This window comes from Tachyglossus aculeatus, chromosome 9 (genome assembly GCF_015852505.1).
Source record: "Tachyglossus aculeatus isolate mTacAcu1 chromosome 9, mTacAcu1.pri, whole genome shotgun sequence".
Taxonomy (NCBI): domain Eukaryota; kingdom Metazoa; phylum Chordata; class Mammalia; order Monotremata; family Tachyglossidae; genus Tachyglossus; species Tachyglossus aculeatus.
Window position 1 is genome coordinate 47,886,257 of NC_052074.1, and position 26,577 is coordinate 47,912,833.

General features: G+C 44.1%; 1 protein-coding gene across 1 annotated transcript; it reads right to left on the reverse strand.

The window, feature by feature from the left end:
* CD302 (CD302 molecule) lies at positions 1-25,678 on the reverse strand. The gene is made up of 6 exons (XM_038750890.1): positions 25,612-25,678; positions 10,746-10,856; positions 6,480-6,596; positions 5,118-5,291; positions 3,996-4,022; positions 1-565 (listed from the first exon to the last, which is right to left on the reverse strand). The coding sequence occupies exons 1-6, from the start codon at positions 25,676-25,678 to the stop codon at positions 369-371; spliced, it is 693 nt and encodes a 230-aa protein (XP_038606818.1). The 3' UTR covers positions 1-368.
* Between the last annotated feature and the right edge of the window lie 899 nt (positions 25,679-26,577).

The window sequence follows — 26,577 nt, forward strand, 5'->3', positions numbered from 1 at the left end:
TCATTACCCTCAAATCATTATTGTAATTACATATGTACACAACTTAATTACAGAATTTTTTCTTTTGCACTTCACACAGTGCTATGCACCCTGGGGGCACTATATGACCTGATGTTTATTCTGACCTTGTTTTAAAAAATCAAACCACAAAGCTAATGTAAATACCGCCTTTTAAGGGGCTAGCTTAGGTAGATGCTGAAAAGAAAGGTCCTTTAATCGTTTGGGATTGAATTTCTCTAGTAATGACTAATGATGAAATAGAAATAATTCCTTAGGTTCTAGGTAAGTAAAAAGGATAGGTTTATGGAGAAGAAAATGCTAATTTCTTCTCAAATTTGAAGGATTAGAACACTTTTACTAATATAAACTCATACAAAATATTCATTTTCCTCTGCCTCTACTAAAACACAGTCATCGCTATAAGGAGTTTGTGGTAAAGCTGTGGAACCAGAAGATGGTAGGTTAGAAAACAAGTTTCTTTTGTGTAGGAACCAAACTGTTGCTCCTGCAACTGCCAAAATTATGGTACCGGTGATCACCAAAAATGTTACGGAAACATGCTTCTCTGAAAAGAAAAAAAGGGGAAAAAATCTGAGACAGGAAAACAAATTGGAATCATTGCAATATCAAGTGGCAGCTTTATACACACTGCCTTACCCCATCATGTATTGCCAATATTTAATAAAATTCTACATTAATTGACATTAATTATTATCAGGATATATTTTCTCAGCCTGTAAGATAACCAAATGGTGAGTGCACTAAATAATACTTCAGGTCTCCACTCTGTGCCCACCACGAGGGGAAAGCATTTACATGTTTTACCCAGTGCACCCTCCCTTTCTGTCCCAGCCTAGTTCATCATCATCATCAATCGTATTTATTGAGCGCTTACTGTGTGCAGAGCACTGTACTAAGCGCTTGGGAAGTACAAATTGGCAACATATAGAGACAGTCCCTGCCCAACAGTGGGCTCACAGTCTAAAAGAGCTAAAAGTTCCTATCCTTCCCTATATTTTCTCCTTCAGAGTCAAGCTCCATGAGCAGACCCACAAGCAATAGTTGTTATTTGATGTGTGGTTTAATTGTGGGGAGGCCTGAGTATCTGGAGACTTTCCCCCTGTACACAGTATTCAATAATTGACAGGAAAAAAGCCTGTCATAGGAAGGGGTTTTCTATTGACTAGTATTGCATTTATCCCTTTGTATATCATTATTAGTATTCTTTATAATTTTGGGTAGCTTATGAGCATATTTTAGAGCTGAGAAATGTTAGGCAATCATCCTGGATTTTACCATAAAGACACCCCTGGTATATTATTTCTGCGACGAATCGGTTCTAAATACAGTTGTAGGGGGACCTAATGAGTGAATCAATTGTTGGTGTTTACTGAGCACTAACCATGCACAGAACACTGTATTAAGTGCTTGAGAAAGTACACTACAATGGAGTTGGTAAACATGATTCCAGCTCCACCATATTCCACCGTATTTTCACTTTGTACCTCCTCCTGATGTGTTTTTCCTCTGTTCCAATTCCAATTTGTTTTTAATACCCTGGAGGCCTCTTTACCTACCCAATCTACATTTTCCTATGCTTTTTCTGTAAGCAGTTAATTTTGAGTGCTTTAAACAGTTTAGGTCTTTTGCCTTAGCTGGCAATGATGAGATACTTTGATAAGTATGTGGTTTCCATGATCAGTGATAGTTTTGTTTTAGTATTGGAGAAGCCTTCGTGGCTGCTGCTCTACCTTTCTCTTTTTTAAAAAATGTGCTAGTCGTTCTTTCTAATTCCCTTATTATGCTGGGGAATGTGGTACTTTTGAGACTTATGCTGTAATTATATAATGTACATATTGCACAACTGATGTTTCATTAGATTGAAGCAAAACCCACTTATTCAGCTATAAACCTCTAAAAAAACCGAAACAACCTACGCAATATACTATTTTTGGAATTCCGTGCGATGGACTGGGGTCATTACCTTCAAATGATATTAGTATTCAATTAAAGTCATCAGGAACACCTCAACGATGTCTAGTTAGAAATAGTATATTAACTGGCCCAAGAACAGATAATAATCATTTCAAGGTCCTTGGCCCAAAGGGCTAAGCATCTTAATTATAATGCCTGAATAAGCGGTTAAATTCAGCTAAAATCTCTCTGCCTTTTTTCTTTTGTATCTAGCCGTTCTGAAACACTCCTGTTGTTCATCACAGGCCTCATAACTTGACTTTAAAATGTATATGGATTTGTCACCCTGTTTTATAGGCAGAGTAAAACAGATAAATTCCTGTGTCCCAACTTATTGACAACAGGCCTGGGGCATGGCCTATCCAATAGTGGAAAGAAACATATTGAGGCAGTGACACTCTTGAAGAAAATGCCTGAAGGCAGTGATGCTCTTCCCGAAAATGGCCAATTTCTGAGTTGTGAGCACTGTATTTGAATTTAAAATGTAAGTGGACTAGTTGAGTTGAGCATTCATGGCTGGAACGCTGGATTAGAAGGGCGGCAATTGAGATAACCTTGTTATTAGGGTCCCAAGAAACAGGCCCAATAAAAAGGTTAAAAGAATAGATGTAACAGTATGGTAAAAGTCCATTATAGACCTCCAGATCAGATTGAAGTAAGATTGTCTAGAACTAACAAGAACAACAATCACCCTACGGGATTTGCCAAAGGCTTAAGTGTGTACAGCTCTGTACTAAACCCTTGGGAGACTAAACAGTAACACACATAATAATGATAGCATTTATTAAGCGCTTACTATGTGCAAAGCACTGTTCTAAGCGCTGAGCACTGGACCTTGCCCTCAAGGAACTTAGTTTACAATCTAGAAAATTGATCTAGCAGCCAGAGTTGCCCGTTAGTTTAATGCTATGCTGTTCTGTAGTAATTTTAAAAGTCAAACGGTACTGGAATATAACAATGAGAGGGTAACAAGGGTTGGGAAAAAAATCCTTCCATTATGCTCTGCACAGGTCAGGCCCATATTTAGAGGTCGGTATCCACAAAACGTAAGTTGCTTTGTCACCAAGTACATGGAAAGACACATAAGACACCAATAAGACACATATCTCTTCCTATATGTGCTCAAAAGTGAGTGAACTGTAGCATTGCAATTACTGCTATCAAAATAAAGAAAAAATGTTTTTCAAGATAACTCTTAAGGTATCCTGCTGTCACCTCCATTCCTCACATGCTCTTGCCAGCAAATTTGTGATATGACAAGTATTGCTTAAATGCTGGTAATTGACTGCATTCCCAAATATCACTGTAAACCTGTCTTGCCACTTGATAAGTTTGGCATATTAGTGACATTAAAGGAACTTCTCAGGAAGTCAGGAGTAATATCTGTAGTAGATACATATTTTGGAAAAAAATGTATGTACGGCTGCTAACGTAGACTCAATTTGGACTGAACTTTGATGTACTTTGACTTCACAAAGTCAGCGTCTGAAAAGACATGATGGCCTTTCATTCATTCAATTGTAGTATTTATTGAGCACTTTTACTGTGTGCAAAGCACTGTACTAGGCATTTGGGAGAGTACACTATAACAATAAATAGACACATTTGCTGCCCACAACGAAGATTTCTACTTGGATACCTGTGCAATATTAGACAGATAATTGGGCACGCTAACAGAAATGTGATAATTCCAAATCTCCAAAGAAAAATCTTGGTTGTGTGGAAGCTTTCTGGGATAACCGCATACATTTTCAGACTGTCAGTTCATAAATTCATTGTGCACTTCTGATTCTGCAAAGCAGTTCACAAGCACTTTCAGGTCTTCGTGTTCTTATGCTTCCAAGGCCCAATCACTGATAGGTAGTATAGTTATCAGCTGGAAGGAACCTTAAAACATGGCTTAAATATTTGAATCCCAGACACAAAAGGGAAATATCTGTATCTACAAAGGATTTTTTTAAAATGGAAAACCAATCTTACCTGCGCAGCATGTTAAATTTCATGTAGAGAAAAGCACTCACCTGGTAAATATCTCTTTTTGTAAGAAACTAAAACACAAAAACAAAGCCATAATTAAATTGTATTTACTGTATTCTGAATTAATTTCCAAAACTTTTTAAAGTGTAATAAAAAATCCTAACTTTCATCAGTTTCTATTTATTCAAAGTACCTGCATTATTGGGGTTTATTTAGTCTTAATCCCGGTTCTAATCCCGGCTCTGACATTTGTCAGCTGTGTGACTTCTGGCAAGTCACTTAACTTCTCTGTGCCTCAGTTACCTCATCTGTAAAATGGGAATTAAGACTGAGCCCCACGTGGGACAACCTAATCACCTAGTATCCCCCCAGTGCTTAGAACAGTGCTTCGCACATAGTAAGCACTTAACAAATGCCATCATTATTTTAAGGAACTACATATTTTTTATTAGCTTGATTCAGTATTTTGAAAGATGAACTTGTTCAGATCTGAGGGACAAAGATTTTTGTAAAAACAGAAATCACGAATTTACAGTGCTTTTTGTCCCATTAATCCCATGTTTCTGACATCACACAAATTCCTCATAATGGAAGAATTAACTTGGCCAGTGGGAAGAATAGTGGACCTTCTATGTGAAAAAGAAAATGAAGGAAAAATGACTAGTAAAACATTCTGCTCTAGGAGTCTATGTGTTTGTAAGAGGAAATTGTAGTGTGCGACAGTAATGTTCCCATTTTATAAAAGTGTTTGACATCCTTTCTAGCAACTGTACTTTAATACATGTCTATTTTACTGTAATTGCCTTGGTATAAGAGAGCACAGTTTAAAAATGTAAAATAAATAATTAAATATTAGTAATTCTACTATAAATTCTCCCCCAAAATGAGATCTCCTATTTTGAGAACTCTTAGCTGTCCCTTGGCCCTCAATCCCTTCCTCAAACCTGCACTGGCTGAAATGAAGTGGCGGGTAAAACAAATAGGCTGCTTCCAATTTGCCTGATTTTGGATCCAATTTGGAACACATTTTGTTTAACAAACCAATTTATTCCTTTATTGTGAAATACTTCAACTGCAACCTAATCATGTTTAATACTACTACTCAAAAACAGAAGTAAATGAAGAGAAGTTGACTGCTCCCCAGGAGGAGAAAAAATCCTACTTACCAGCTGCTTTACAGAGGCTCCCCTCCAAAGAAGAAACTTCGCAACTTCCTTTTTTCCATATACCTGACTTGGTGTGCAAAAATGCACAAGTATCTATGAGTTCCTCCCCAGCTTCCTCGTCAGTCCAGTTGGAAAATGTCATGTTGGATTGGTCATACCACTTAAAGCTTTTATCTGTGGGTTAAAAGATTGTTTTTGACCGTATATAACCAGTCCTGCTAAAATGCAGTGACTGCATTCTTGCAAAACCCCACGCCCAACATTGCATCACACTGATTCCAAACAGGCTCCCATCATTGGACTAGTGTTCCCTAATCCCCTAACAGTGTTCTAGCCATGCATGCAAGCGTAACGATAGGCCTGGGGGTTTTAGGTTAACACTGATTTTAATGCCTAATTCGATTTACAATTAATTCTTGATTACATGTGCTCATGAGGAAAGAGGATGACGTTTGTGAAGCGTGATGCTTTGCAGTGTGAATGCTAATTCTGGAATTGGGGTGAGAGTGGTGTGGAATCAGTACCTCGTTTTCCAGTTGGTTAAGACTTTGTAGGGGAGGCAAGAGTAAAGATGAGCTATTCAGTCAGTACATCGAAAATAACAGAAAGACATCCAATTCAAGATATTTTCAACGCACAGAAGACTACTCCTATTGTGCTTGGAATCTACACAAGGCCAAATTTCACCCGTGGCACAATCTAACACTTGGGAAGGGTGACATCCAGACTGGGGTAACCTTCTTTGAGCCAAATACTGCTAGTTCCACCAGAAGGCACGCCCCATCTTTTTGTCGGCATATCCGCCTACGTGACGGAGTATTTGGAGCTTTTTCAGTTCCTAATCCCGTTCCTTTCCTCTCCTGCCAAAATGGGGCTACTCGGGGCCAACTCCAAAGTCCAGGCAGGCCGGTGGCACGTGAAAAGGCCAATAGAGAGGCCCTAGCAGCAACTGCCCATTGGGTGAATTCCTGGGCCGATCAGGAGGCACACACAAGAAACTTAAAATCCCAGTCAAAAACAGCTTTACGCCTGCATAAACTCAAAACTAACAGATTTGAGTTGGGGAAAATTATTCTAATAACTTTGGCTATTTTCCTGCTCTCTTCTGGTAAGAGTAAAATGGAAGCAATGGAGAGGCATTAGAATTTGGGATTTAAGTTATCAAGCATTGACATTATGCTTCTGTGGGGAATGTGAAAGCAACACTGGTTTTGCCCCATGGAGGCATAACTATTCAGAAACAAAAAAACAACAACCCATTAATCGTAAGCCACGGAAAATGTCCACTTTCACAAGATATCATAAAGCACTACCCAAATTACTAAATCAAAGGTGCTTATCCAAAAGATAAATATCACTTACCATCTGTGTCATAAAACATGCCCAGTAAGACATAATCAGGGCCTTGCCAATGTGTTTCAAAACTTTTCAGGACAAAAGTATTTTCTTCTTTCGTCTGTATGCTGATAATGTCAGCTCCTGAAGCAGTTTTTAAGGGGAAAAAAATCATCAGTGCTCTACTCTGGATAAGCAAATAAAACTTCTCTCTTACACTGTAAAAGAGGCATCACTACATCTCTGCACTTGGCATTCTGGGCTAGTTCTGATTTTACATACTAAAATTCCTCCTCAAGGAGAGCTTCTGCCAGCATTGCCTTTTTGTCCAGACAGTGGCCCAACTTTCTTCCTTGTGAAATGAGATCAAAATGCCATTTTAGGTTTTCCCAAGGGGACTACTTAAGTAGGTTACAGTTTGGGCTCAAGAATCAGATTGAGTTTTTCATCATTAGGTGTGACCTTGTAAGAGCCAATGGGTTTATAATGTTTTTTTAATTATAATCTAATTAAATACTGCATAATGTTAAATTACTGTATTAGGAAAATAAAGCCCCCAATTCATTTTCTTAACAAATTATATAGCAGGCCCCTGGAGTTATACAAGAGATACATGGTTAACAATGCATTTTCTGTGACATCATCCATAAACATCAGACCTCTATTTCAGATATTCTTATACTGCATTAAATTGAAAACTAAAAATATTTCAAAATTGCTTTTCTACAGTTGCAAAAAGAATGTTATCTAAAGGAAAATGCTAAAACATTCATTTTCAATGCTTCCCTGGAGAGGACAGCAGCAACAGAAATGAGGTTTACCACATAATTCCAGCAAAATGTATTGTGCAGCATTCAAGAGTTTGTATGTATACGTGTGTATGGGTGTGTATATATATCTGCATATATATCTGCATCTGCATACATTCTTGAATACTATATTATATATTTATATCTTGAATACTTATATATCTATGTTGTCTTATCTTGAATACCCTACAACATATATGTGTGCATTTATATTCGCTTTAACTCACATTCATAAATGTTTCCAGAAAATGAAAAGGTTTTAGCTGGCATTCTACAATGACTGTTTGATGTCAGTATCTATGAAACAGAAAAAAATAAGGTCCTTGCTTTGGATATTTAAAAGGAGAAAGGCAATTAGTAAGTGATATTAGTTAAGTGATTACTATGTGCTGTTCTATGTTCTATGTAAGTACTATGTACTTACTATGTACTAGGTACTGTCCAAGAGAATCAGGTCCCACATGGGGCTCACATTAGGATGGAGAACAGATATTGAATCCTCATTTTGCGGATGAGCAAACCGAGGCCCAGAGAAGTGAAGTGACTTGCCCAATATCACACAGGTAAGTGACGGAGTTGGGATTAGAATCCAGGTATTCTGAGTCCCAGGCCCATGCTCTTTCCATTAGGCTATAAGTGGACACACACTAATAAAGAGCATTTGTAAAATGGGGGCGGTAAGTGATATTTATCTTTTGGATAAGCACCTTTGATTTAGTAATTTGAGTAGTGCTTTGTGATATTTTGTGAAAGTGGACATTTTCTGTGGCTTACGATTAATGGGTTGTTGTTTTTTTTGTTTCTGAATAGTTATGCCTTCATGGGGCAAAACCAATGTTGCTTTCACATTCCCAACAGAAGCATAATGTCAATGCTTGATAACCTAAATCCCAAATTCTATTCTGAGTCCCAGGCCCATGCTCTTTCCATTAGGCCATAAGTGGACACACACTAATAAAGAGCACTTGTAAAATGGGGGTGGTAAGTGATATTTATCTTTTGGATAAGCACCTTTGATTTAGTAATTTGAGTAGTGCTTTATGATATTTTGTGAAAGTGGACATTTTCTGTGGCTTACGATTAATGGGTTGTTGTTTTTTTTGTTTCTGAATAGTTACGCCTTCATGGGGCAAACCAATGTTGCTTTCACATTCCCCACAGAAGCATAATGTCAATGCTTGATAACTTAAATCCCAAATTCTATTCTGAGTCCCAGGCCCATGCTCTTTCCATTGGGCCATAAGTGGACACACACTAATAAAGAGCATTTGTAAAATGGGGGCGGGGGGGAGAATCTATATTTCTCAATTTCCTTACTGAGGAATAGGGGGCTGTATTCCAAAATGAGCTGCATGGTCATGCTTCTTGGGGTTCTGTCCCCTACACCCGACAGACCTAACACAGAGCTTATTGAGAGACCCACTTCAGGCCATGGTAACGAAAATGGAAGGAACTGGCGTTGTTACCCTCAGTGAACATGAGGAAAGGAGTAGCCACCAAGTAAGGGCAACCGCAGACACCACCACGGCTGCCACCATCAGCACAACAGCAACACCGATCTTTATGGGCCAGTCCTGGGCAGTGACAGAATTCAATTCAATCGTATTTATTGAGCACTTACTGTGTGCAGAGCACTGGACTGAGCGCTTGGGAAGTACAAGTTGGCAACATACAGAGATGGTCCCTACCCAACAACGGGCTCCTCATTTTAATAATAATAAATAATAATAATAATGATGATGATGGCATTTGTTAAGCGCTTACTATGCGCCAAGCACCATTCTAAGCGCCAGGGTAGACACAAGGTGATCAGGTTGTCCCCCGTGGGGCTCACGGTCTTCCTCCCCATTTTACGGGCGAGGTCGCTGGGGCCCAGGGAAGTGAAATGACTCGCCCAAGGTCACCCGGCCTACGAGGGACGGAGGCAGGATTTGAACCCCGCTGACTCCCGGGCCCGGGCTGTAGCCGCTAGGCCGTGTCGCTTCCGGGACGCTCTGTCCATAAGCTCCGGGACGGGGATGCTATTTATCATCATCATCATCATCATCATCATCAATCGTATTTATTCAGCGCTTACTATGTGCAGAGCACTGTACTAAGCGCTTGGGAAGTACAAATTGGCAACATATAGAGACAGTCCCTACCCAACAGTGGGCTCACAGTCTAAAAGGGGGAGACAGAGAACTAAACCAAACACACTAACAAAGTAAAATAGACTAGATATGTACAAGTAAAATAAATAGAGTAATAAATATGTACAAACATATACATATATACAGGTGCTGTGGGGAAGGGAAGGAGGTAAGATGGGGGGATGGAGGGGGGAGAGGTAGGAAGGGGCTCAGTCTGGGAAGGCCTCCTGGAGGAGGTGAGCTCTCAGTAGGGACTTGAAGGCCTTGAAGTACGTAGTACTCTCCCAAGCGCTCAGTCCAGTGCTCCGGCCCGTCAGCTCCCCGTGGCGAGGCCTGGTGAGGGGGACGGCCCGGCTCGGGAGCAACGGGAGCCCAAAGGGGTAGGCCCCGGGGTCCCGGGGATCCCCGAATGCCTTTCGCTGCCTAGAGGGGCTGGTTTGAATGTGGCTAGGTGGCCAGAGCTCTCTGCCCCTCACCCCCGTCCTTTTCCTCTCCCACCCAGGGGGAGTTCCTTTCTCCGGCATTTTCTGACTCGAGGATGAAGGAATTGGTCACTAGCCTTGCTCCCAGCCATGACCAGCAAAGGAAACAAGAAAAAAAATCAAGCTTGCTTGGACTTAAAAAGTGGGAGAGTGAGTCAGAAGCCGAGCAGCCATTTCGAGGTTCCATAACAACTTCAGTGGTGGAGTCAGACGACCTGGGTTCTAATCCCGGTTCTGCCACTTGTCTGCTGCGTGACCTCGGGCAAGTCACTTAACCTCTTGGGGGCCTCAGTTTCCTCTCTTTAAAATAGGATTCAATCCTACTCCCTCCTACCTAGATGGGAGAGCCATGTGGGACAAGGACTTTGTCCAACCTGCTAACCTTGTCTCTTCCCCAGCACTTAGAACATTTACTTGACACATTGTAAGTGCTTAATACCATAAAAAAAAAAAACCAACAACAGTCTGGTTTTGTAGGGGCAATTGTCCTATATTACCTCTTCCTTCTCATGACACCCCCTCAATGTAGCAGCACTCATGTCTGACAGTCTCCTGCTAAAAGTGGCTGTTTCCCCAAATCTCTACTTTGGATCCCCTGGGTTTAATCCTGTATTTTTTTTTTCCTATGGGTTTCACTTCCACTGCTGCGCTCTCACCAATGTCCTAGTTTAGTTTTTCTTCAGCATAACTGCCCTTGACTTCTTCAGCAACATAGAACTAAATGCTGCCAGTGTGGGTTTCATCATCTACATTAGTGATTTGACTTGAAGTGGAGTGTGGTCATCATTAAATTACTCCCTTTAAAAAAAAATCCCTGTATTTATCATTTTTTACTGTTACCGAATAAAGAAAAGGAATTGATGACTTTACCATGGCCTGTACACTGCTCCCTGACATCCTCTATATTTTTTATGTCAACTGTTCCTTGAAGAAAAACGTAACAGTTGCTTCTGAATTCAATCCAGGTAGTGGAAGGACAATCTGTACCGAAAAGTTAAAACAAAACAAAAAATCTGTTACTGTGCGCATAATGGATGACAAATGAATTCTGGAAGAAAATAATTCTTTAACATAAAATTGCCCTGTTTTCCTCGCTGGCTTTCTCGGAACTAATACTGAATAATGAAAAATGATTTGGCGTGCAAGCACAGTTGATAAATATTACTCTCCTGCTAAATCCATATGAACAAGATATTAGCATGTGAGTTGACAGCCCTGCCTGTCCGATGCTGCTCCGGGAATCAGGAAACCTGGGTTCTAGTCCCAGTTCTGCCTGTTGGAGTTTTACCATCAATGGTGAAGGTTTTTGAGAGAACACCTCCCAGGGCATTCAATTAGGCAGAGAGACCTTAGAAGAATCTCCCCAAAATAACTGGCTAACACGGACAGCTACCAAGGCAATCATGTGGCCTGTTAGGGCTCTATTTTTTTTTTAATGGCATTTATTAAGCGCTTACTATGTGCAAAGCACTGTTCTAAGCGCTGGGGAGGTTACAAGGCAATCAGGTTGTCCCACAGGGGGCTCACAGTCTTCATCCTCATTTTACAGATGAGGTAACTGAGGCTCAGAGAAGTGAAGTGACTTGCCCAAAGTCACACAGCTGACAATTGGCAGAGCCTGCATTTGAACCCATGACCTCTGACTCCAAAGCCCAGGCTCTTGCCACTGAGCCATGCTGCTTCCCCTAATGCAGTGTATTTGCATTACATTGGCTTGGTGTTGCAGTCCCTTCACCCATAAATAATAATGATGGCATTTATTAAGCGCTTACTATGCGCAAAGCACTGTTCTAAGCGCTGGGGAGGTTACAAGGTGATCAGGTTGTCCCAAGGGGGGCTCACAGTCTTAATCCCCATTTGACAGGTGAGGGAACTGAGGCCCAGAGAAGTTAAGTGACTTGCCCAAAGTCACACAGCTGACAACTGGCGGAGCCAGGATTTGAACCCCAGCAGGAACACAGCTGGCAGGGAAGAGACTGAGTGGCACTAATAATAATAATTATGGTACTTGTTAAGTGCTTACTATGTGCCAGGCACTGGGTTGGATACAAACAAATCAGTATGGCCACAGTCCCTCTTCCAGGTGGGGCTCATGGGTTGGGTTGGGTTGGAATGGGTTGGGTTCTAATCCCGGCTCTGCCACATGTCTGCTGTGTGACCTTGTGCAAGTCACTTCACTTCTCTGGGCCTCAGTTACTTCACCTGTAAAATGGAGATTAAGAGTGTGAGCCTTCTGTGGGTCAGGGACAGTGTCCAACCAGATTTGTATCTACCCCAGTCCTTAGACAGAGTTTGGCACATAGTAAGCATTTAACAGGTACCAAAATTATAATTATTACCTCTTCAAAACCTTCCAAAGTTAATTACCCAGTCCTTTGCCCATCAAGCAGAAACTCCTGCCCATTCCATGGCTTTTAGGCATGCCATCAATCAATCAATCAATCGTATTTATTGAGTGCTTACTGTGTGCAGAGCAATGTACTAAGCGCTTGGGAAGAACAAGTTGGCAACATATAGAGACAGTCCCTACCCAACAGTGGGCTCACCGTCTAAAAGCTCCATCAGCTCTCTTTTAATTCCACCTCAAATCCCACTCTTCCTTCTTCTCAAACTAACCCACTCAATGGGTGGGCCTAGTTCTCATCTCTCCCACTGCTGACTTCTTCCCACTATTCAGTTATTCCAGACATTTAACTCCTTCCTCCCGCCTCCCCCATCTCTTGCCCCTAAATAATAATAATGATGATGGTATTTGTTAAGCGCTTACTACGTGCCAAGCATTGTTCTAAGCACTGGGGGAGAGCCCACGTGGGGTGAACAGTCTTAATCCCCACTTTACAGATGTGGTACCTGAGGCACAGAGAAGTGAAGGGACTTGCCCAAAGTCACACAGCTGACAAGTGGCGGAGCTGGGATTAGAACACACGACCTCTGACTCCCAAACCCGGGCTCTTTCCACCAAGCCACGCTGCTTCTCACCTAGCCACCTACTTTATTGAGAAAATTGAAACTATCAGGCATGATTTCCCTAAAATGTCCCCTGTCCCTCCCCAGTCCTTTCCTCCTCCTGCCCCTCCTTCAACTCTCCCATCTTTCCCTGCAGTATCTCAAGAGGAGATCTCCTGGCTTCTCTAAAAATCCACCCCCTCCAACCACACATCCGACCCCATCCCTTCACTTGGAAGCCTTTGTACGTATTTATTACTCTATTTATTAATTTATTTTACTTGTACATATCTATTCTATTTATTTTATTTTGTTAGTATGTTTGGTTTTGTTCTCTGTCTCCCCCTTTTAGACTGTGAGCCCACTGTTGGGTAGGGACTGTCTCTACATGTTGCCAATTTGTACTTCCCAAGCGCTTAGTACAGTGCTCTGCACATAGTAAGCTCTCAATAAATACGATTGATGATGATGAAGCCTTATTGAAGGCAAATCCCCTCCAAGAGGCCTTCTGTCCAAACCCACTTTTCTTTTTCTTCCATTGCCTTTTGAATCACCCTGACTTGCTCCCTTTATTCATCCCCCCTCCCAGGCACTTACGTACATATCCATAATTTATTCACTTATGTTAATATCTGCTCCTCCTCTGCATGTAAGCTCATTATGGGTAGGGAATGAGTCCATTTTATTGTTATACTGTACTCTCTCAAATAGTACAGTACTCTGCATACAGTAAGAGCTCAATAAATACAATTGATTGATTGATAGTTGGCACTTAATTACCAGGCAAGACAAAAAAGCACTGACGAGTCAATATCAGACAGTTGCCAATGAAAAACTCCATTTTCTAGTCTGTCTAGCTTTATAATTTCAATGAAATGACTTCCACTAATTACTCATGGACTTAGTAGTAATGGTATTTGTTGAACTGGCTTTGTACTAAGCACTATGCGAAGTGCTGTAATGAGACATTGATGGAAATATTCCCTACTTTGAATGAGAAAAATCACTTATTCATTAAATTAGTTCAAAGGGTTTCTACTAATTTATTGATAGGGATGAAAGAGAGTGAGAGAAAGCAACGTGAGAGCCCAGAGGAACACCACACTGAAGTGTTTCCTCTGTTTATCCTCAGGGTCTCTAGAAGCAAGCCTTTCTTTCTTTTACAAATTAGGAAATTTAGAAGTTTGAATAACTTGGCCGAGTTCAGAGGCAGACCTGAGTCCACAGCCCCAATCTTATGCCCCGAGGGAGGCAGTATTAGCTAATCTAAATATAATCCTTCCATCAACTGCTTTTATTGCTCTTTTTTAAGTTCTACCCACCTAGCCGGTGTTAGTCTGTAGGGGGTCTGGAATGGAATAGGCTATTTATGATCCCCTTATGATCCTCACAGTCTTTTAGACTGTGAGCCCACTGCTGGGTAGGGACTGTCTCTATATGTTGCCAACTTGTACTTCCCAAGTGCCTAGTACAGTGCTCTGCACACAGTAAGCGCTCAATAAATACGATTATTGATGATGATGATGACGATCCCCATTACCCGGCACAGTTGTTACTGAAGCACCCTCCGACCAGCAGGGAAATCTTGGGCCACTGCCTGTTCTCTCTCCCATCAGCTAGGAGCCAAGGACTCCACTCCCGCTCCCTATCCCGTTGGGACTGCCCTCCATTCCCAAGCAACAAACCCTGCCCATCGCTGCCTTTCCTGGCATCCCCTAATTCACGGTAATTTGCTTTTCTTCTCCCCAGCCCTCTTAAGCCACCTCTGCACTTAGGCCCTCACACCCACTAGTTGTAGCATTTATGTACTTAACGTTTTCATACTCAATCATTTCAGCATTTCCTCATCCACATACTCATCTCCCATTCTTTTCTCTTCCATTATTTTGTGTCTGTTTCCCCAGTAGATTATAAAATCCTTGAGGACAGTGTTTTCTAACTCTATTGTATTCCTCTCTTCCAAGTACTTAGTACAGTGCTCAATAAATACTGCTGATTCCTGTGTTCATCCTCTCCCCTTCTAACAGCAGTGGATTTTCATGATCCAGCGCTTAGAACAGTGCTTTGCACATAGTAAGCACTTAATTAATGCCATCATTATTATGAACCCCCAACTCCTCTACACACATAATACATTTTGCACACCTATCACCCTTTGCAGGTTAGAAGTTCAACAACTTGAACCTGTAGGACTAGTAGAGAGGTAGGACTAATTTAAGGTCCAAAGGACAATGACAAAAGTTACAAGAACTGTTAAGAGCCTTAAACAGATTAATATTTCATCTGAGTTATTTCCTTCCATATAATCATGAGGCCTATTTGTCCACTCACAATTTCGATCTCAAAAGTATGCTTAGGGATTGCTTAAAAACTGTCATTCGTTAAGATTAACTTGGAAAGAATTTGCTCCACTGATTGTAACAAAAGTGTCAGATTTAAGGATTATAGACTTGTTTCCAATATAACTAGGCTTGCCAGATTTTAGTTTTGAGAATGCGGGATGCCAAATTTGAATGCAATTTCACCTACCCCCTGCTCTCAAATTTGAGAAAATTAGATGCCCCTTCCCAACTTTTTCCTGGGAAAAGAGGATAAGGCAATGAAGTATGGGACAATTCCTCATACAGGAGACAGTTGAGGAGACATTAGAGAAGCAGCGTGGCTCAGTGGAAAGAGCCCGGGCTTTGGAGTCAGAGGTCATGGGTTCAAATCCCAGCTCCGCCAATTGTCAGTTGTGTGACTGGGCAAGTCACTAAACTTCTCTGGGCCTCAGTGACCTCATCTGTAAAATGGGGATGAAGACTGTGAGCCCCCCATGGGACAACCTCATCACCTTGTAACCTCCTCAGCGCTTAGAACAGTGCTTTGCACATACTAAGCACTTAATAAATGCCATTATTATTATTATTTGGCAACTCCAAATAGTGCCTATTTTTATGGTTCCTTACATAAAAAAATTAACTTCTCTATCCAAATCTTCCAAATTTTAAAGACTGATATTCGGGAAGATTTGCTATATTATGATGTAGTAAACCGATTTTCAGTTACCTCTTGTCTAAATCCTGGGAGAAATTAGGGGCATTATTGATTTCCCTATACAATTATATACAAGCATCTATTACTTCATTTTTAAGTGATCATATTATATCTTGAATTTGAAGACCAAGTTCCTACAAAAGGATTATCATGAAATTTTATCTAAAAACATACCGAGCACATTACTGTTCACAAATTAGATACCACTGTTTTATCCCTAAAATGGATATTACCTTGGTGCTTTTACCTCTGGAGAAAAAAGCCCTTCCCTTTTTTCAGCTATTTCAGGGAACAAATCTCAAACCCTGATTATTTCCAAACAACCTAAGGAACAAACTGTCCTAAAAACATTGCCAAATAAAATGACTCACTCTGTTGCTCCAGCAGCTAATGTTCTACAGAGATAAAATTTCTCTAGCACTTTAATCAAACGGAGAATCTAAAGTTCTGGAAGAACTGTATAAACCAAATGGTACCGCCCCAAAGTAAATCTTAATGTAAGAGGTGATTGATTCCTTGACTTGGATGAACCATTTGTATGGTCGATTTTGATTAATGTGGATTCTGGGCTTACCTAAGAACCACTAAGTGCTCACAGGTAGAGCTGCCTGTTTTTTCCTGTTGTAACTGTAAAAATACTTGGAGTGTGAGCAGCTAGACATCAATTGGAACCACACCTATAAAAAAAAAAAAATAATAATAATGGCATTTATTAAGCACTTACTATGTGCAAAGCACTGTTCTAAGCGCTGGGGGGGATACAAGGTGATCAGGTTGTCCCACGGGGGGCTCACAATCTTAATCCCCGTTTTACAGATGAGGTAACTGAGGCACAGAGAAGTTAAGTGACTTGCCCAAAGTCACACAGCCGATAAGTGGTGGAGCCAGGATTCGAACCCATGACCTCCGACTCCCAAGCCCGTGCTCTTTCCACTGAGCCACGCTGCTTCTCCAAAATGAAAGGAATGAAAAATGAAAGGAAGCAGCAGCAGCAACGACAAGACAGCTCTTCCACACCTGAGCTTGGCATCCTTTTTTTTTAAGGTATTTGTAAAGCACTTACTACGTGCCAGGCACTGTACTAAACGCTGGAGTGGATACAAGCAAATCAGATTGGACGCAGTCCCTGTCCCATATGGTGTTCCCAGTCTCAATCCCCATTTTACAGATGAGGTAACTGAGGCACAGGGTGGTGAGGTACTTAATAACAATAGTATCTGGGGTATTTGCTAAACTCTTACTTTGTGCCAAGCACTGTACTAAGCCCTGGGGTGGATACCAGCAAATCGGGTTGGACACAGTCCCTGTCCTTCTTGAAGCTCACAGTCTTAATCCCCATTTTACAGATGGGGTAATTGAGGCCTAGAGAAGTGAAGTGACTTGCCTGAGGCCACACAGCAGACAAATGGCAGAGCTGGGATTAGAACCCATGACCTTCTGACCCCCAACCCCATGCTCTATCGTCTACATCATGCTACTTCTCTGTAATAATAATGGTATTTGTTAAGTGCTTACTATGTGCCAAGCACTGTCCTGAGTGCTGGGGTAGAAACAAGGTAATCCGGTTGTCCCACGTGGGGCTAAAAGTCATAATCCCCATTTTAAAGATGAGGTAACTGCGGCACAAAGAAGTTAAGTGTCTTGCCCAAAGTCACACAGCTGATGTGGCAGAGTCAAGATTAGAACTCACAACCTCTGACTCCCAAGCCTGTACTCTTTCCACTAAGCCACAATGTTTCTGTACTTTCCCAAGATCATCGAATTCTAGATTATTTTTTAACTGAAAAGCCTCATCCAGTCTTCATTTAAGAGCCTGGAAAAGTATGTATCTACAATGGAATTTCAAAGAATTTTCAAAGATGTGGAACAAAACCATTTTTTCTGATTTTTATCCCTCCTGGATATTAGCAGGAAATGCAGACGCTGATTTTTATTAAGAGAACCAAATCAATCGTGTGTATTGGGGTTTTACCTATCCTAAATAAGATAAGGAATGTGCTACGCAAGGAGTTGAAAAACCCATATTAAGGTTTTTATTGTAGCTTTGTTCTCTTGATAAAAATTTACAAGGTAAAATCTACTACTCTTAAGTGAAACAGGGGTCAACATTTCCCAATTTCCAACTCAGCCACAATCCTGCTGTTCTAGCTCCAATTCAGGGGTCAGCTGCACATTTGTGGCCATTAGTTCCTGCCCCAAAATATTTTAGTTGTGAAATAGAGGAAGAAGTCACAGCAGCTGGGTGAAATAGGGGCCAATGTGTACCAAAGCTAAGGTCAGAGGAACTGGATAAGTTTCTCTCCTATTTGTTAACATCCCTCTCCCTTCCTTCATGCTGCTCTCACGAAACTGAGGTTGAGTTTGGTCAGCTTGGGATTACAGATTCCCTCTAGGAGGAAAAGGCACCCGACCCCATGTTTACTATGAGAGTGTACACCTTCTGGAGAAATGGAGCACGTGGGAAAGTTCAGTTGGCAAGAAAGGTAAAAAAAATCACTTGCAGATGGGTCTCCTCTGGACATCTGGTAACCCTCCCGACAGAAGCAGCGTGGCCTGGTGGCAAGAGCCCGGGCTTGGGAGTCAGAGGAGATGGGTTCTAATGCCGACTCTGCCAACTTGTCTGCTGTGCGACTTTGACCAAATCATTTAACTTCTCTGTGCCTCAGTTACCTCATCTGTAAAGTGGGGATTAAGACTGTGAGCCCCGGTGGGACAACCCGATTACCGTGTATCTACCCCAGTGCTTAGAACAGTGCTTGGCACCTAGTAAGTGCTTAACGAACACCATCATCATCATGGACCCCTTTTAGCCTTCCCTTCAAGGCCCTACTGAGAGCTCACCTCCTCCAGGAGGCCTTCCCAGACTGAGCCCCTTCCTTCCTCTCCCCCTCGTCCCCCTCTCCATCCCCCCCATCTTACCTCCTTCCCTTCCCCACAGCACCTGTATATATGTATATGTGTTTGTACATATTTGTTACTCTATTTTACTTGTACATATCTATTCTATTTATTTTATTTTGTTAGTATGTTTGGTTTTGTTCTCCGTCTCCCCCTTTTAGACTGTGAGCCCACTGTTGGGTAGGGACCGTCTCTATATGTTGCCAACTTGTACTTCCCAAGCGCTTAGTACAGTGCTCTGCACACAGTAAGCGCTCGATAAATACGATTGATGATGATGATGATGACCTTAAGCTTATGATCTACTCCTCCCTCGCCTCATTACAATCCACCCCTGATCTGATGTTCATTTCCTACTCACCCGGTCACACACATATTTGAAATAGTTAAGTGTCACCTTAACGACTGATCTAGCTTGGGGACCATCGCGGGCAGTGATCGGCTGGAGGGCTGGGGCCAAACACTCACACGCATTCAGACTCACGACTCCGTTGAGACTGCCGAACCTCCCGGCCCAACAACCCTTAGAGAAGGGCAAGACACCAGGGCATGTGTTCAAGTTCAACTGCTGCCATCGCCGCCATGCCCATCACCACTGATAAAGCCAGAAATCTCAGGAGTCTCTCGGAGCTTGTGAAGGTGGGGAATTCAGGCAGCTGGTGGTCACAGGGTTTGAGGAGGTGGATGAGACGACAGCTGAGTCTGAATGCAGTTGCTGCCATCCCTGCCACCTTGGGCTGAACAACAAGAACTCTGACCAGGCCAGCACCTGGGGGTTAATTGCTTTTACTTTCTCCTGGTGCTTCACACAAGGTCTGTGGGTGTGTTTGTGTCTGAGTGGATGGGGCGTGGGTGTATTTTTTCCTCTGTCTCCTGCTCTCTGTATCTCTGTCTCCCTCTATGTCTTTATCTCTTCCTCTAACAGACCTCTTCTTCTTCCTCATATTTGGAAGAACCACAAAATGATGTGTTGCTATTTCAAACCCCACCTCCAAACCAAGGGAAGAGAGAAGTCCAACCTACTAAAGGTCAAAAACGGTCATTTGGTAAAACTGTCATCAAGGCGGTAAACTAAGAAAACTAAGATTTACTTTTGCGGGAAAAACCTATGCTAGTGACTCTGTGCAACATACCCTACCCAAAGGGATTCCTTTGCTTCTAATTTCCCTTTAATGCAATAAACAGTGAAAAAATATACTGCAGCATCCAATTAATACCACAAACTCATGGGCAAGCCCCAGATTCAAATTTGTATTCTGAATTTATCACCTCTGTTTCTACAGCTGCTGTTTATTCATCGCATTAAAAGGGGCTTAAAAAACAATTGATAAAGTTAAAATTTCCCCCAAATACCTACACATTTGCACCCGAATGTATAGGTGTTGCAAACAAATAATACAGACGATACAGTTAGAAAAATATAGTTAACAACAGCAGGGCCATACTGTGTCCTGAGACCCTATCACATATTCATATGGCATATTCAGCACATGGCATCCTGAAGGAGCTTTGTTTTATAGCTCAAGGACAATAAATATTTTACATCTAAAGTAAATAACTCAAGAATAGTCAAAAATGAAAAGTGCATAAAATATTGTTCAAAAGCAAATAAAACAAAGGCCTGACAAGTATACATCTGAATACATTTCACGCTCGCATCAAATGTTAACCAAATTTTCCTAGATTTAGATTATATTCCTCATTCTTCACAATAAAAAAGATCAGGTCATGCATGCTCTTCAATAATGTAATTTGATCATATCCTGAGAGGGAAACCTGTATCCTTATCCTTCAACTTATTCATTCATTCAATTGTACCGTTAGTCTCCTACCTTTCAAACCAGGTGCCTCCTAGGATAATTCTACACAAGTTCGGTTTCATATTTCAAAATGGGTAAACCGAGACTCGGAAATTAAGGGGGTTGTCAAAGACTAAACCAATATGACGCTCTTTGTCCTAAAGCAGAAAATCTGGTATTTTGATGAGAACCAAAGACCTTAATTAATTCTAATAACTTTATGTTACCTGTTTTACACTTCTGCCGCGGAGAAAGAACTTTTTTCTTCTAAAAGTACCCCGAGGGAAATGAAATATAGTTTTAAATTTGCTTTTCTGGTAACAGATCGGTAACTATAATGGGCCCTTTGTTCAAGGCTCATTGCACAGCGATATTTCGCAGGATTGGTTTACGGTTCTGTGTTTGTGCCCTTCTAGCTAACTGAGGGCACGCTGTCTGCGCCCGTGCATCTGTACCCACACTTCATTAACCAGTGCAGTTGGCTGGTGGAGGAATGCCAGTGTGGAAACTACACACACTTTTCTTCTGACACACCTTTCTTTCTCGGTACCTCTGACACTGCTGGCCAAAAGCATATGCCTAGAAATGGGCAGGATGGTCAACAATTTACACATCAGAAGAGGCCCACCAAACTCACAAAAATTCCGTTTCTCATGAAGATCATTGACAGTGTAGAAAGAGCCCCAAACAGTATTTAATAAATCTAAAAGCTACTTGAGATTCTTTGTTTTTTCCACTGGTGTTAGAGGGAAAGGTAAGAATTTCCCAATTACTCACCTTATTTCTGAAAGTAGCTTACATTTCAAAATTTCCAAAAACATCCCAAGAAAATTGAAACCATTTTTTCCCATAACATAACTTTGCGCTTGGGAAGGACAAGTTGGCAACATATACAGACGGTCCCTACTCAACAGCAGGCTCACAGTCTAGAAGGGGGAGACAGACAACAAAACATATTAATAAAATAAATAGAATAAATATGTACAAGTAAAATAAATAGAGTAATAAATATGTACAAACATATATAGAGAGAAGCAGCATGGATCAGTGGAAAGAGCCCGGGCTTTGGAGTCAGAGGTCGTGGGTTCAAATCCCTGCTCCGCCAACTGTCAGCTGTTTGACTTTGGGCAAGTCACTTCACTTCTCTGGGCCTCAGTTCCCTCGTCTGTAAAATGGGGATGAAGACTGTGAGCCCCCCGTGGGACAACCTGATCACCTTGTAACCCCCCAGCGCACATAGTAAGCGCTTAATAAATGCTATCATCATCATTATCATTATTATTATTATATACAGGCATACACATATATACAGGCCCCCAGAGCCGGCCGCCCGGACCCCTCCCCCCCCACCACCAGAAAAGCAGCGTGGCTCAGTGGAAAGAGCCCGGGCTTTGGAGTCAGAGGTCGTGGGTTCAAATCCCGGCTCCGCCAACTGTCAGCTCTGTGACTTTGGGCAAGTCACTTAACTTCTCTGGGCCTCAATTCCCTCATCGGTAAAATGGGGATGAAGACTGTGAGCCCCCGGTGGGACAACCTGATCACCTTGTAACCCCCCAGCGCACATAGTAAGCGCTTAATAAATGCTATTATTATTATTATTATTATATACAGGCATATACATATATACAGTCCCCCAGAGCCGGCCGCCCGGACTCCCCCACCACCACCAGAGAAGCAGCGTGGCTCAGTGGAAAGAGCCGGGGCTTTGGAGTCCGAGGTCATGGGTTCGAATCCCATTGTCAGCTGTGTGACTTTGGGCGAGTCACTTAGCTTCTCCGGGCCTCGGTTCCCTCATCTGGAAAAGGGGGATGAAGACTGTGAGCCTCCTGTGGGACAACCTGATCACCTTGTAACCTCCCCAGCGCTTAGAACAGTGCTTTGCACATAGTAAGCGCTTAATAAATGCTATCATTATTATTATATACAGGCATATACATATATACAGGCCCCCAGAGCCGGCCACCCGGACCCCTCCGCCCCCCCCCGCAACACCAGAGAAGGAGCGTGGCTCAGTGGAAAGCGCCCGGGCTTTGGAGTCAGAGGCCATGGGTTCGAATCCCATGTCAGCTGTGTGACTTTGGGCGAGTCACTTCACTTCTCTGGGCCTTGGTTCCCTCACCTGGAGAAGAGGGACGAAGACGGTGAGCCTCCTGTGGGACAACCTGATCACCTTGGAACCTCCCCGGCGATTAGAACAGTGCTTTACACATAGTAAGCACTTAATAAATGCTATCATTATTATGATTATTTACAGGCATTTACATATATACAGGCTCCCAGAGCCGGCCGCCCGGACCCCCCCCCCCCCCCGACCAGAGAAGCAGCGCGGCTCAGTGGAAAGAGCCCGGGCTTTGGAGTCCGAGGTCATGGGTTCGGATCCCATTGTCGGCTGTGTGACTTGGGGCGAGTCACTTCACTTCTCTGGGCCTCGGTTCCCTCACCTGGAGAAGGGGGACGAAGACGGTGAGCCTCCTGTGGGACAACCTGATCACCTTGGAACCTCCCCGGCGATTAGAACAGTGCTTTGCACAGAGTAAGCGCTTAATAAATGCCACCATTATTATTATTATTATTATATACAGGCATATACATATATACAGGACCCCAGAGCCGGCCGCCCGGACCCCCCCCACCCCCCGACCAGAGAAGCAGCGCGGCTCAGTGGAAAGAGCCCGGGCTTTGGAGTCCGAGGTCATGGGTTCGAATCCCATTGTCGGCTGTGTGACTTGGGGCGAGTCACTTCGTTTCTCTGGGCCTCGGTTCCCTCACCTGGAGAAGGGGGACGAAGGCTGTGAGCCTCCTGTGGGACAACCTGATCACCTTGTAACCTCCCCAGCGCTTAGAACAGTGCTTTGCACATAGTAAGCGCATCGACCCCCGGGCCTGGAATGCCCCCAATCCCTCTGCCCCTCCGCCAAGCGAGCTCTCTTCCTCCCTTCAAGGCCCTGCTGAGAGCTCACCTCCTCCAGGAGGCCTTCCCACACTGAGCCCCTTCCTTCCTCTCCCCCTCGTCCCCCTCTCCATCCCCCCATCTTACCTCCTTCCCTTCCCCACTGCACCTGTATATATATATATATATATATGTACATATTTGTTACTCTATTTATTTATTTTACTTGTACATATCTATTCCATTTATTTTATTTTGTTAGTACGTTTGGTTTTGTTCTCTGTCTCCCCCTTTAGACTGTGAGCCCTCCCTCTGCCCATCCGCCAAGCTCGCTCTCTTCCTCCCTTCAAGGCCCTACTGAGAGCTCACCTCCTCCAGGAGGCCTTCCCACACTGAGCCCCTTCCTTCCTCTCCCCCTCGTCCCCCTCTCCATCCCCCCATCTTACCTCCTTCCCTTCCCCACTGCACCTGTATATATATATATATATATATATAAATATATATATTTGTACATATTTGTTACTCTATTTATTTTACTTGTACATATCTATTCTATTTATTTTATTTTGTTAGTACGTTTGGTTTTGTTCTCTGTCTCCCCCCTTGAGACTGTGAGCCCTCCCTCTGCCCATCCGCCAAGCTAGCTCTCTTCCTCCCTTCAAGGCCCTGCTGAGAGCTCACCTCCTCCAGGAGGCCTTCCCACACTGAGCCCCTTCCTTCCTCTCCCCCTCGTCCCCCTCTCCATCCCCCCCATCTTACCTCCTTCCCTTCCCCACTGCACCTGTATATATATATATATATATATATATATAAATATATATATTTGTACATATTTGTTACTCTATTTATTTATTTTACTTATACATATCTATTCTATTTATTTTATTTTGTTAGTACGTTTGGTTTTGTTCTCTGTCTCCCCCTTTTAGACTGTGAGCCCTCCCTCTGCCCATCCGCCAAGCTCGCTCTCTTCCTCCCTTCAAGGCCCTGCTGAGAGCTCACCTCCTCCAGGAGGCCTTCCCAGACTGAGCCCCCTCCTTCCTCTCCCCCTCGTCCCCCTCTCCATCCCCCCCACCTTACCTCCTTCCCTTCCCCACTGCACCTGTATATATATATAGAGAGAGAGTAACAAATATATATATATATATATTTGTTACTCTATTTATTTATTTATTTATTTTATTTGTACATATCTATTCTATTTATTTTATTTTGTTAGTATGTTTGGTTTCGTTCTTTGTCCCCCCCCTTTTAGACTGTGAGCCCACTGCTGGGTAGGGACCGTCTCTATATGTTGCCAACTTGTACTTCCCAAGCGCTTAGTCCAGTGCTCTGCACACAGTAAGCGCTCAATAAATACGATTGATGATGATGATGAGGGGGGCCCTGAGGGGGCCGAGGCGGCGGCACGAGGGGGCCGTCGGGTCCCCCGTGCGAACGGCTCTGAGGGGGCCGAGGCGGCGGCACGAGGCGGCCCTGAGGCGGCCCTGAGGCGCGCGGGGGGGGGGGGGGGGGGGGGGCTCTGTAAGCCCACCGTTGGACAGGGACTGTCTCTCATGTTGCCAACTTGTACTTCCCAAGCGCTTAGTACAGCGCTCTGCACACAGTCAGCGCTCAATAAATACGATTGATTGATTGAGGGGGCCGAGGCGGTCGTCGGGCCCCCCCCCCCTCTGAGGGCTCAGAGCGGCTCTGAGGGCGGGGGGGGGGGGATCTGAGGGGGCCGAGGTGGCGGCACGGGGCGGCCGTCGGGCCCCCCGCTCGAGCGGCTCTGAGGGGGCCGGGGGATCTGAGGGGGCCGAGGCCACGGCAGGAGGCGGCTCTGCACACGGGAAGCGCTCAGTAAATACGATTGATTGATTGATTGATTGAGGGGGGCGAGGCGGCGGCACGAGGGGGCCGTCGGGGCAACGTTGGAGCGGCTCTGAGGGGGTGGGGGGACCTGAGGCGGCCCTGGGGGGGGGGGGGCTCTGAGGGACGGGGTGAGGGGGCCGAGGCGGCCCTCGAGCCCCCCCATCGAGCGGCTCTGAGGGACGGGGGCGGGGGGGGGGGGGGCGGCGGCCCTCAGGTCCCCTGTTGGTGCGACTCTGAGGCGCGGGGCGGGGGGCCTCGGGGGTTCGCGGGCCGGGCACGAAGAACATGGCGGCCGAGCGGGCGTCCGGCTTACCGGCGGCGCCGCGGCCCAGCAGGAGGGTGAGGAGGGCGGTGACGGCGGCGGTGATGGCGGCGGCCATGGCGGCCGTGGCGGCGGCGGCGGGCCCGGCTGGGGCGGCTCCGACTCGGGGGAGTGTCGGTAGGGCCCGCCGCCCCGTCACGGGGACACGGGGACACGGACACGGACACACACCCCCGCCGCTGTGTCCGCCGTGTCCGCCAAGCCCGGGCCTCGGCCCCCCTCCCTCCCCGCCGCCGCCGCCGCCGCCTCACAGGGCAGGCCGGGGTCTCCCCCCCGTCCTCCCCCCCGGCCGCCTCGCTCCCAAACCCGGGACACGCCGACCGGCCCCACTTTTTCATCTCCAGCCCCCAAACAATAATAATAATAATGATGGGCATTTATTAAGCGCTTACTGATGATGATGACGGTGGTGTTCAATCGACCAATCAATCGTATTTATTGAGCGCTTACTGTGTGCGGAGCGCTGGACTAAGCGCTTGGTTAGTGCAATGATAATAATAATAACGGCATTTATTAAGCGCTTACTATGTGCAAAGCACTGTTCTAAGCGCTGGGGGGGAATACAAGGTGAGTTGGCAACATAGACGATCCCTACCCGACAGTGGGATCACAGTCTAGAAGAAGCGCTTACTACTACTACTACTACTAATAATAATGACGGCATTTATTAAGCGCTTACTGTGTGCAAAGCACTGTTCTAAGCGCTGGGGAGGTTACAAGGTGATCAGGTTGTCCCACAGGGGGCTCACAGTCTTCATCCCCATTTAACAGATGAGGAAACTGAGCCCCAGAGAAGCTAAGTGACTTGCCCAAAGTCACACAGCTGACAACTGGCGGAGGCAGGATTTGAACCCATGAACTCCGACTCCAAAGCCCGGGATCTTTCCACCGAGCCAGATTGCTTCTCCATATCGGAGATGGAAACGGAGGGGCCACCTCACCTTACAAGGGCCACCC